This window comes from Diadema setosum, chromosome 12, assembly GCF_964275005.1.
Source record: "Diadema setosum chromosome 12, eeDiaSeto1, whole genome shotgun sequence".
Taxonomy (NCBI): domain Eukaryota; kingdom Metazoa; phylum Echinodermata; class Echinoidea; order Diadematoida; family Diadematidae; genus Diadema; species Diadema setosum.
In genome coordinates, this window is record NC_092696.1 from 32690058 (window position 1) to 32703720 (window position 13663).

General features: G+C 39.4%; 1 protein-coding gene across 1 annotated transcript; it reads right to left on the minus strand.

Annotated features, from left to right (window-relative positions):
• Positions 1–936: 936 nt before the first annotated feature.
• LOC140235682 (uncharacterized) lies at positions 937–3505 on the minus strand. The gene is made up of 2 exons (XM_072315702.1): positions 3445–3505; positions 937–1366 (listed from the first exon to the last, which is right to left on the minus strand). The coding sequence occupies exon 2, from the start codon at positions 1360–1362 to the stop codon at positions 991–993; it is 372 nt and encodes a 123-aa protein (XP_072171803.1). The 5' UTR covers positions 1363–1366; positions 3445–3505; the 3' UTR covers positions 937–990.
• Between the last annotated feature and the right edge of the window lie 10158 nt (positions 3506–13663).

A 13663-nucleotide genomic window follows, 5' to 3' on the forward strand; every position in this document is an offset into this window, starting at 1 on the left:
TTTAGGTGAAAATAAAATACAGGTTGTCATGCAGAAATCTGACTGCAACAGACATGAAAACAAATCACTATGATACGCCCTCACATTGTATGCTTTACCTATTGATACTAAGAAAGCATCGCAAGGCTTTGCTGGAGGCTTTTTGATTTGGACTAACCAAACATCTGTTTTAAAAAAATGTCAATTTGCTAAAACTGTAGTACTTATTAAGAAGGCAACAGATGCACATGAAAGCACATCTGTGGACAAAACTCTTTGTTTATACGTAAGTCAACAGCAATGAGGCCTACATCTAGGCATCTGTACTGTGAATCACATTGTCTTTTTTTGTCTTCTTACCATGTTCATTTCTAAAAAGTAAAAATTGAGTCATTTACAGCCAAAACAGGTTTACCGCATGAAATGCATACCATTCAGTCCATGGCAGAATATCTCAACTAGTTAAAGTGCCTGCCCTAGGAATCATAATGTCTTGCCATAAGCTCGAGTCAGAGTTCCGTTCATCACTGGTGGCCACTGTTGCTTCATCCTCATTGCCAGAGATGTCCACTGTATTCAATATCAAGGAAGTCATTCAAAGCACTGGCCACTTGGTTAGTCCCTCGCCGAATTCCTGTCCACTGCCTAAATGCAAGCAATATCACCTTGATGTTGTTTTCCAGGGATGTTTTCTCCTCCTCTCAGCTTAAGTTTAATGATGTCAAAAACAAACAGCCACTCGAAGTACGTTGCACCTACCGGCGTACTCAAGAAAGCTTGATTCAGCATTCAATGAGATTAAGACCACTGTGATGGTTCCGTTGTCTGGTTCAGTACGCATGAGCTCAGAAATGAACGATAAGCTCTGATTTCTCGCAATCCTCTGATTCACGAAATCTTGGCCTTTCATGTACTGCTATGAATGCATCCTGTCACCCTCCTGGTATAAGGCATATGGTAAATGTCATCGATGTGCGCTTCTTCTTCTTCTTGCGTATGAGGCAGCAGCAGCTAAATAACGTCCCTCAGTTGTTGTAGCCAAGTTACAGTCTCAGGAGTAGGGTGTGTCAGGTCCATGTTGTCAGGAGGGCGGAGATCAGGGCACTCACTCAAGATGTGTTGAGCAGTCTGTTCTGGTGCACCACACTGGCAGGCTGCTGACGGGCGTAGCCCCCACCGATGCATGGCTGCGTTGAAACGCCCAACTCGGGTTCGAATCCGATTTAATGACACCCACTCCCTCCTTGGGAGGTTTGCTCCTGGGGGGACAGATGTATTGGGCGTGACGAGTTGGGCAGGTCGTTGGGTGTCTTGCCAGCTCAGTGACACTTGCTGCTTGCAGATATGCTGTAGGTTGTATGACTTCCAAGGATGATTTGCCATTAACCTGAATTGGGAGAAGAATAAGAGAATTCAATCAAAAGTAATTAATACCATTGGCTTAGAATATCTGTCCACGAGTAGCAAACACAACCTCAAACTTCCAATTTTGATACATTTCTCAATAGCTTCTAGACAGCCATAGTGATTTGGAGCAACACTTACTCTACTAAAAGACCAAAAAGAAAGGGACTAGTTTGATTTACAGATTTTTTAACATAATTTTTTAATGTTTAATATAACCATAAAAAAACCACTAATAATGCAATCATATCAGGATTATAAGATCCATCAGTGAATATTAGACAGGCTCTAATTCTATCATTACCAGGGCAATGCACCCGTGCTGCATACACCAACTCGAACAGTTAGAAAAGTAGGTAACCAGGTCATTACCATTGCAACACAGCATAAGCAGTACTGTATAGACTGACTTGAATAGTTACACGCTGTAGATCTACAGAAAACTTAACTGAGAAAATGAGTCAAGGTAACTTCATTTATTGATTACAGTTCCTTCAACAGATAATTAGTGACATACTTGTGAAATGGACCCCACCACTGTCTCTCTATCATCAGTACTAAATAATACGGCAGCTTACCTGTTACATCCCCACCATGTGGTGTTCAATATGGTGCTTTCTTGCACAATACAGGGCTAATACTGAGGAATGTGGCCCCACCAAACGACACTTTAATATGCATGATTGATACAGCAACAGGACCAGTTTCCACTGCATACAATGTAGCAATACACTTCATTTGGCATACTCGTGAAGTAGGCCCCACCACTGCGTGTCAGTATTAATACTACAGCGGCTCGCCTGTTATACTCGTGAATTCAGCCCCACCGTGTGGCGTTCATCGGTACATAAGCACGGCGTTGGGGCTTTCTTCCATAGTATAATACTTGTGAATGCGGCCCCACCAAATGGTGTTTACGAGCAATTGATACAGAGGCGGGACCGATTTCCACAGCATACTCCTCCCTATCTCCCGTTTTGTTTTTTTTTTTTCTTTGGTCTTCATGTTTTATTCTTGGAAAGACTCCCTAATGTCCCTCGACTAATTCAACAGCCAATTCAACTATAAGTACAACCCTAACCTAACCTTAAACCCTAACCTAACCTTGCTTAATTGCTAAATGCACGAGTGCAAGCACACTGCTGTGGGGTCGATTTCACGATTTTGCCCTTCATTCTATCCTTGGAAAGACTTCCTCATGACCCTTGATTATTCTTACCATAGGTATACAACCCTACGCTAAACTAACGGCATACTTGTTAAATAGGCCCCACCACTGCATGTCAGTATTGGTTCACAGCGGCTCGCCTGTTTATACACACGCAGCCCTGTTGCTGTAAGTCCACCCTATGTTAGTAACGTTAGTAGTAATTTACTTTGCTTGGCACTGCATCGCCGAAAAGTACCCTGTTTATACACACACAACCCTGTTGCTGTAAGTCCACCCTATACGTTAGTAGTAGGCCTACTGGTAATTTACCTTGCTTGGTATTGCATCGCCGAAAAGTACCGGTAAATTCACCCTGTTTATACACACGCAGCCCTGTTGCTGTAAGTCCACCCTATAATCGATAATATCTGGTAGTAGCTACTAGTATAGGCCTAGTACTAACATCTACTATATAGTAAATTTACCTTGCTTGGTATTGCATCGTCGAGCAGAACCCGTAGATCAAAAGGTTTAATTTACTAAAACTTATTATATAGTACTTACATTTAATAGAGCTCTAACGTTAGAGCTCTACACTACAGCCTTGTACAGGTAGCTGGTAGCCAACACGTAAAATACCGGTACATATTATTGATGCACGACGACGAGCCCTGTTTGTGGTGGTGCCGGTGCATGGTGGGGCCCATTTCACGATTTTCCCCAGCAGATTATTGATCCCAGTGAATGATTAATTATAAAATTTGTAATAAAACCCAAATTTGACATTCTACGTTGCTCATAAATCAACTCAACATGTTCAAAGTAGGGTATGATGCCCATCTCGGTCCCAACACCAAGACGCACATATGGGACTGACTTAATCTGGGCGTCGTACAGATAAGTAAACTCACCTTTCACAGCTGTATTTCCACTGCTTAGCCTTGCATTTCTTCAACACTGCCTCATTTTTCCACTTTTCGTACCTCTTCTTAGATCACCGGCAGTCTTGGGTCTTTCATCCATTATGAAACTGTCATGTACTTTCGACTGATAGCCATGGTTCTGTACAGCACTACAGACAACAGTGGTAGTGATCCATGACCGTGAAGAATTGCCATTGAACTATGTAGTGCAGTATCGCTGCATGTAATAGTACGTGTTGCATGTTCTCATTGGTCAGAGCACCCCTAGCTGGCGTGCTCTGACCAATCAGAGACCGGAATAGAGAAATTGGATATAGCGCCTTTTGGTTGAAAGCAAAAATGGATTTAGCGCCTTTTGGTTGAAAGCGTGAATTTCATGCTTGATTTTTTCATATTTCCTCAAACAATTTTGATTAAATTTTTAGTGCCTTATGTGCACATGACAAAGATCTGTTCGAATCATGCGAAAGATGGAGTTCGATAAAAATTGGATTTAGCGCCTTTTGGAAGCAAGCTCTTCAAATATGTTGTAGCTGAGACAACAAGCTTTAGTAATCATGCATTTTATGTTTTCAAATCTCCTCATCAGGTTGACAATTTTGCAATTTAAAACTGAAAATGAGAATGCAATCTGTACGGAACGATTCCCAATTTTTCTTTGCAACTGTATATTGATCGAATCCACGCTGCCACTTGTGGGAGTTGAATAGCGCCATCACAAGTCAACACTGTCACGATAGTATTTAGATTTAAGTTTCGCACTCGATCTTCAGGACAGCCATGTGGCATAATCGGTTAGCGCGCTGGTTGTTCATAACGCCATACCGGAAGGCGAGAGGTTCGACTCCCGCAGGACTTTTATCCGTTCTTTCTTTTTTTCTCTTTTTTTTCGGCAGTTCAGCTTTACTCCGATGTCATTTATCGTATTACTTTATCAAGTGTACGTAACCCGTGAACACGGCTGCTCTATTTCCCTTGTTTTGTATTGGAGTTTGGAGATTGGGTTTGCTTCATTAATTTTGTCACACTTAATGTTGTAAATTGCCCCTTGTTACAGTGTCCCGCTTGCCACCTTTCGTTTGCTCTTTCCTTTTCTCTTCATTGGTTATTGTTATACTGTAACAGGATAGGTAGGAACATGTATGTTTAAATAACTTGCAGGAATGGGAGCTGAATTGATTAACTCTAGTCCAGGTGTATGGCGTCTCGCTCATCTCTTTGAAATTCCAGGTTGTTATTGTTTGACCCATACCGAAGTTGTAGACAGGTTATATGTTATTATAGAGGTATCTTGTGCCACATGAATGGAAAGCATCACTGTTTAGTAGTAGTAATGAACTTTTTCATGTTGTATATGGTATAAATATTTAAAATATATATATATATATATATATATATATATATATATATATAAAGATTAAAGATAAATTTCACATCCAATCTTCGGTACAGCCGTGTGGCTTTATAGTCACTTAGCGCGCTGCATGGTCATTATGCACTACCTTAGGACGAGATGTTCGAGACCCGCAGGACGCTATCATTTTTTTCTCTCTCTTTCTTTGTGTTTCTTTTGGCAGTTCAGCTTTATTCCGATCGATGTCATTTATCGTATTATCTTATCAATTATACTACCCCACGACACACAGTCGCTCAAGTTCCTCTTTTTTTTTTTTTTTTTTTTTTGTCGGAGGCTCTAGGTTGGATTTGCTTCATTTATCATACGTATTGTTTAAATTGCCCTTGGTACAGTGCCCCGCTTGCCACCTTTCCTTTTCCCTTTCCTTTTCTCTACGTTTGTTCCTGTTATATTGTCACAAGACAGGTCGGAAAATAATTTGCATAACTCAACTGGAGCAGGAATGGCAACTGAATGAATTAACTCTAGGCCAGGTGTATGGCGTCTCGCTCATCTCTTTGAAATTCCAGGATGTTATTGTTTGACGCAATAACGGAGTTGTAGACAGGTTTTATGTTGCTATAGAGGTATCTTGTGCCACATGAGTAGAAGGCATCACTGTTCAGTAGTAGTAATGAACTTTTTCATGTCCCTCCATGTCAATTATAGTGTGGTTTAAAGGGGTTGTGTGTCTATCTGCCAAAGAAAAGGAATAACTTATTTTCGTCATGGCTGTTTCTCTATACGTAGCCGTAGGTAATGAGTGTTGTTGGTATCTGAGCAGTGAAGAACAGAGCATCAGGCTAAAATCCCCCTTAGTTATACGCGCTAAGCGTTCAATTTGATATATCTTTCTTTATGAAGTCAATCCCTGCTAATGGAGTTACAGAATTATGTTATGACACGTTTCACTGAAAGTTTGTAAAGCAAAGTTTATGGACAAGGCAAGCAATTGTACATGAATATACCTACCATTGATTTCAGAGGGAAATTATGGTATGCATAAATGTAAGGGTATCATTGCTTTGGAATTGCTGAGACAATATGCTTGGCACGAGGGCTTCCACTTCTAATAACTGATCCCTTTGAAGATGTGTCGGTCACGGGTGATCGTCATGATTCATCTTTCACGTAGAAGCTTACGTTCCACACTCTTGGTTCGAGAAGACTTACCATCATACTTCAAATTGTTATTAAAGGTAAAGACTCAAAATCAGACAAGTTTACGTGTTATGTCTATGGGAGGTGATTTTTTTTTTTATGTGCATTGACTTGACAACGTTTAAGCACCTCTATCTCAGATGATTTTGCTCCATTTCCTCTGTAACTTAAGTGTGTGGTAACTGAGACAATAAGTTGCAGTAATCATGCATGTTATTCTTTGAAATCTCCTCATTAGTTTGACAATTTTGCAGTTTAAAACTGAAAATGAGAATGGAATGTGGACAAAACGATTCCTGATTCATCTTTCACATACATAAGTTTACGTTCCTCTTTTTTTTCTCGTCGAGACGTATGGCCGAGTGGTTAAAGGCGACGTCTCAGAGACGTGAGGTTGCACACGTGCGGGTTCGAACCCCACAAGATCACGAAACAAAATACTTAGCTATTTTACTTTTTTTTCTTCAATTTTGTATTACATATTCGTCCATGTAGAAATCACATTCGTATATAAACGCACCTATACACACACACAGACACACACACACACCATATCCCTCTTTTTTTGTGTTGGAGACCATATTGCTTCGACTGCTGCAAAATTTTGCAGGCTGACTTTGTCAAACTGATCATAATATGTAATGACGACGACGAAGGTGTTGTACTTTGAACAATTGTCTTTCAAGACCACATCATTGTTTTGTACTTTGATGACGTCATCACACTGAAAATTGTGATTAAAGGCAAGGTATCAAAACCATCCGATTATAGGTTTTATGTTTACGGCACGTATTTTTCCCAAGTTGCCAGAAATGGCATAGCGACATCAGTAGTTACAAGGCCGCATTTCCGTCTAGCAATGCAATACATGTTCACGCGGCCACGTTGGTTGAGTGGGCATTGACTTTTCTCCCTGTAATATCTATACATTTCTTTTTTGCCTTACCATTTCCGTGGATGTCCCGTGGCCGAGAGGTTAGGGAAACGGTTTTGCATGCAAACTCAATTATAACTTTAAGGTGCCTATATCACATTCTTTTCTTTGTCGATCACAGAGGACCGACATCTGATAACCCCAAGCGTATCACCTAACTCGTCAGTCTGACGAGTTTCATATCTCGTTTTTTATTCTTCTTTCTTTCTGCCACATTTTGTGTCGTCAATATCTCAACAATGACATTACGGAATAACATGACATTTTCAGTCAACATGTCTCATAACAATATCTAGCCACGATAAGGTTTTCATGACAGTAACATATCTATGACGTCATCTAGGCGCCATTTTGTGATTTTCGGACCTTGTCACATGATCGATCATAACTTCATAACTAGATGTCATTTCTGTATCATTTTCGGTGGACATGAAGTTCAGGTCACGCTCTATCTTACTTTTTAACGCTAGTTACACAGGTCATCATTAGGCGCGCGTAAGCGCGCGTCAAAATTTTAAAAGGCTCAAAACGACTTCCCAATGGGAAATCTCGAAGTTTCAGACAATTTTAAGCGTTTCAAACATTTTCTCGCGTGCGCGTCCGTCCGCGCAATTTCGCGCGCAGAGGGCGTAACCAACATGAAAATGCAATTTTTTTTGACTGATTTGGATTTCTGATACTTTGAGTAACAATATCCATTGATTTCCGATCGATTTCGACCTATAACAAAGGAATGCACTGGCGTCAAAGTTGAAATTCCGCGCGTGCGTCTTTCTGCGAATATAGTGAAAAAACATGTCTTTGTTTATTTCGCCATAGCTCTTTAAATCGTCCGTTGACCCTATATTTCTATTGCATATTACAAAAGCATATGAATTGGAAATAACGTTTCAAGTACCAATATTGCCAGGAAAGCGCGATGACGTCATCATTTCATCATCTGAAATCAAAAAAGTGGAATTATTTTTTTTTAGGTACTGTTTCTGACATTCATTTGCTCGTATCTCTATTGTTTAAGCTTAATATTAGCCCAAATTCAGATATGTTTTGCTTTGAACATTTGCCTTTCAAGTCCATGTCATGGTTTTGAAATTTGATAACGTCATCATACTTTAAATTGTGATTAGAAGTAAAGAAACAAAATCGGACAAGTTTACGTGTTATGTCTATGGGAGGTGATTTTTTTTAAACCATGCATTGACTTGACAACGTTTAAGCACCTTTATCTCCGCTGATTTTGCTCTATTTCCTCTGAAACTTCAGTATGTTGTAGCTCAGACAATAAGCTGCAGTCATCATGCATTTTATATTTTCATATCTCCTCATCAGGTCGACAATTTTGTAGTTAAAAACTGAAAATGAGAATGCAATCTGTACGGAATGATTCCCGATTGTTCTTTGCAACTGTATATTGGTCGAATCCACGCGGCCACTTGTGGGAAGTTGAATAGCGCCATCTCAGTCAGCACTGTCCCGACAGTATTATCATACATTTAAGTTTTGCATAGGATCTTCAGGACAGCCATGTGGCGTATCGCTTAGCGCGTTGGGTGTTCATAACGCCATACCGGAAGGCGAGAAGTTCGACTCCCGCAGAGTTGTCTCTTTCTTTCTTTTTTTTTTTCCGGCAGTTCAGCTTTACTCCGATGTCATTTATCGTATTATTTTACCAAGTATACGTAACCCGTGAACACGGCTGCTCTATTTCCCTCGTTTTGTATTGGAGTTTGGAGATTGGGTTTGCTTCATTAATTTTGCCACACTTAATGTTGTAAATTGTCCCTTGTTACAGTGTCCCGCTTGCCATCTTTCGTTTGCTCTTTCCTTTTCTATTCATTTAGATTTTGTTCTTGTTATACTGTAGCAGGATATGTAGGAACATGTACGTTTAGATAACTGGCAGGAATGGGAGCTGAATTGATTAACTCTAGTCCAGGTGGCAGAATCGCTTAGCACGCTGCGTGTTTATAATGCCCGACCGGAAGGAGAGAAGTTAATCGAGTCCCGCAGGACTTTTTCCTTTTATTTCTTTTTTCTTTTTTTTCAGCAGTTCAGCTTCACTCTGATGTCATGAACACAGCTACTCTATTTCCCTTGTTTTGTATTGGAGTTTGGAGGTTGGGTTTGCTTCATTAATTTTGTCACACGTAATGTTGTAGATTGCCCCTTGAAACAGTGCCACGCTTGCTACCATTCGTTTACTCGTTCCTTTTCTCTTTATTTAGATTTTGTTCTTGTTATACTGTAGCAGGATATGTAGGAACATATACGTTTAGATAACTGGCAGGAATGGGAGCTGAATTGATTAACTCTAGTCCAGGTGTATGGCGTCTCGCTCATCTCTTTGAAATTCCAGGTTGTTATTGTTTGACCCAATAACGGAGTTGTAGACAGGTTTTATGTTGCTATAGAGGTATCTTGTGCCACATGAATGGAAGGCATCACTGTTTAGTAGTAGTAATGAACTTTTTCATGTTGTAAATGATATAAAGATATGAATTTCACATCCAATCTTCGGGACAGCCGTGTGGCTTTATAGTCGCTTAGCGCGCTGCATGGTCATTATGCACTACCTTAGGACGAGATGTTCGGGACCCGCAGGACGCTATTATTTTTTTTCTCTCTCTCTTTCTTTGTTTTTCTTTTGGCAGTTCAGCCTCATTCCGATGTCATTACCCCACGACACACAGTCACTCAAGTTCCCTTTTTTTTTGTCGGAGGCTGGAGGTTGGATTTGCTTCATTTATCATACGTAATGTTGTAAATTGCCCTTGGTATACAGTGCCCCGCTTGCCACCTTTCGTTTTCTCTTTCCTTTTCTCTACGTTTGTTCCTGTTACACTGCACAAGACAGGTCGGAAAATAATTTACATAACTCAACTGGAGCAGGAATGGCAACTGAATAAATTAACTCTAGGCCAGGTGTATGGCGTCTCGCTCGTCTCTTTGAAATTCCAGGTTGCTATTGTTTGACCCAATAACGGAATTGTAGACAGGTTTTATGTTGCTATATAGGTATCTTGTGCCACACGAGTAGAAGGCATCACTGTTTAGTAGTAGTAATGAACTTTTTCATGTCCCTCCATGTCAATTATAGTGAGTTCAAAGGGGTTGTGTGTCTATCTGCCAAAGAAAAGGAAAACCTTATTTTCGCCATGGCTATTTCTCTATACGTAACCGTAGGTGATGAGTGTTGTTGGTATCTGAGCAGTGAATAACACAACATCAGGCTAAAATCCCCCTTTTATACGCGCTAAGCGTTCAATTTGATATATCTTTATTTATGTAGTCAATCACTGCTAATGGAGTTACAGAATTATGTTATAACACCTTTCACTGAAAGTTTATAAAGCAAAGTTTATGGACAAGGCAAGCAATTGTACATGAATAATACCAATGATTTCAGAGGGAAATTATGGTATACCTAAATGTAAGGGTATCATTGCTTTGGAAATGCTGAAACAATATCTTGGCACGAGGTCTTCCACCTCTAATAACTGATCCCTTTAAAGATGTGTCGGTCACGGGTGATCGTCATGATTCATCTTTCACGTAGAAGCTTCCGTTCCACACTCTTAGTTCGAGAAGACTTACCATCATACTTCAAATTGTGATTAAAGGTAAAGACTCAAAATCAGACAAGTTGACGTGTTATGTCTATGGGAGGTGATTTTTTTTTTAAACCATGCATTGACTTGACAACGTTTAAGCACCTTTATTTCAGCTGATTTTGCTCCATTTCCTCTGAAACTTAAGTATGTGGTAGCTCAGACAATAAGCTGCAGTAATCATGCATTTTATTTTTTCAAATCTCCTCATCAGGTTGATAATTTTGCAGCTAAAAACTGAAAATGCGAATGGAATGTGGACGAAACGATTCCTGATTCATCTTTCACATACATAAGTTTACATTCCTCATATTTTCTCGTCGAGACGTATGGCCGAGAGGATAAAGGCGACGTCACAAGAGACGTGAGGTTGCACACGTACGTTTTCGAACCCCATAAGAACACGAAACAAAATACTTACATCTTTTACTTTTTTTTTCTTTTATGGAGTATTCACCTTCGTCCATGTAGAAATCACGTTTTCATGTAAACGTACACACACACACACACACACACAATATCCCTTTGTTTTGTGTTGGAGACCACATTGCTTTGACTAGCAACTTGGACTTGAAATTACAAATGTTAAAGTGAAGATGACTCTTAAAAGACCGCATGGCCATGTTTGATTTTTTTTTTTTTTTTTTACAATATAAAGACCTATTGGTAAATATTCATTCACATATCCTTTCCAATCAACTTACTTGGACACGCCGACACCACACGAAATTTTCAATTGGTTGCATGACAGAAACAATTTCATCTGAATTATGTAGGACTGTATAAATAATTGGACTTCACGAATATTTCTCAATATTACTTCAAGTCGCTACTTAACATTATTTTCGTTGTCGATCACTGAAAATGAGAATGGAATCTGGTCGAAACGATTCCCGATTTATCTTTGTAACTGTATATTGATCGAATCCACGCGGCCACTCGTGGGAAGCTGAACAGCGCTATCAGTCACTTGACGTATATCGCCAAAAAATGAATATCAATGTAAATTTGTGTTGTGTATAGCATACATATAGATTTAAGTTTCGCACAGGATCTTTGGATCTTCCGTGTGGCAGAATCGCTTTTGTAATAGCACGCTGCGTGTTTATAATGCCCGACCGGAAGGAGAGAAGTTAATCGAGTCCCGCAGGACTTTTTCCTTTTATTTCTTTTTTCTTTTTTTTTCAGCAGTTCAGCTTCACTCTGATGTCATGAACACAGCTACTCTATTTCCCTTGTTTTGTATTGGAGTTTGGAGGTTGGGTTTGCTTCATTAATTTTGTCACACGTAATGTTGTAGATTGCCCCTTGAAACAGTGCCACGCTTGCTACCATTCGTTTTCTCGTTCCTTTTCTCTTTATTTAGATTTTGTTCTTGTTATACTGTAGCAGGATATTTAGGAACGTGTACGTTTACATAACTAACAGGAATGGGAACTGAATTAATTAACTCTAGTCCAGGTGTATGGCGTCTCGCTTATCTGTTTGGAATTCCAGGTTGTTATTGTTGACCAAAACGGAGTTAAAGACAGGCAGGGAAGGAAGTGACTTGATATTGCTTCATATTATATGAGGAATTTCGGGCAATACCTTTCCAATTAGTGTAGTGATTATGACAGGGTTCTCTGTCGTTTATTTTCGTCATGGCTGTTTCACTAGTTTAGCCATAGGTGATATGTGTTGTTGGCATCTGGGAGAATAGAACAGATCAGTACCAAACCGGAATAGCCCTGTAAGCAATGTGGTAAGCATTCAATTTGTTGCATTATCTTTCTTCTTTAAAGTCAATCACTACTGATCGAATTACACCATATAATATGGCACGTTTCACTGGTAGTTTAGGAAAAGGGAGCTAATTCAATGCACGATGCAATGATATGTGCTACCATTGATTTTAGAGACGTCATTGTGGTGTGGTGCTGGTGGTGGTAAGGGAATCATTGCTTTTAAATTAATGAGACAATCCTTGGAACTTTGCATCAAGACCGTATTCCCATCTAGAATATAATGCATGTTCGTGCGGCGTTTTTTTTTTTTTTAATCCTGACATGGACATTATTTTTCTTTATCTTGTTTTTAATTCAAGAATGTTATATCTGAATTTGTTCGATTTAGTTACGGTTTCAATGCATCTTGTTTACCATCCTCTCTGACATTAAATTGATGGCTTTTAAATTTGACATTGTCTGTCTATTTGTCTGTTTATGCTCATAAAACACTGCTATAACAACTAAAACATTTGTTTCACTTGTCACACGTAATGCTATGGATTGCAATTGTGCATGCAGTTTTCCTTTTGCCACCTCTCGTTTTTCTCTCCCCTTTTCCCTCACTTTGGTTTTGTTATACTGCAGATGGGAATGATTACAATAACATAACCCAACTTGAACTAGGAATGAGAACTGAATAAATTAACTCTAGGCCAGGTGTATATAGCGTCTCGCTCATCTCTTTGAAATTTCAGGTTGTCATTGTTCGATCAACGGAGTTGAAGACAGGCTTTATGTTGCTATAGAGGTATCTAGCTCCACATGAATGGAATGCATACGCTGTTTAGTATTATTAATGAACTTTTTCATGTCCATCCCTGCCAAGAAAAGTGTGTTTGACGGGGTTCTGTGTCATTGTGCCTATGAGAAAGCAAAGTTTTATTTTCGCCATGGCTGTTTCTCTATGCGTAGCCGTGAGTGATGGATGTTGTTGGCATCTAGCTGGGCAGTAAAGAACCGAGTATCATGCTATAATACCCCCTCCCCCCGTTAGGTTCTAAGCGTTCAATGTGATATATCTTTCTTCTTCATTATGTCAATCACTGCTGATGGCATTACAGAATTATGCTATGACACGTTTCACTCAAAGCTTAAAAAGCAAAGTTTATGCACTATACAAGTAATGGTGCATGAATCCTATAGACCATTGATTTTAGATGAGAAATTATGATATGCCTATAGTATAGGGGTGTCACTGATTGGGAATTAATGACACGATTAAGCATTTTCATAATCCTTATCCTTCACTCTAACCTCCGTGAAAATATCATATTTGAATTCAACCAATAAGATGGTAAAAATTGCATGCATTCATGTTTTATCAATGTACAATGTATGG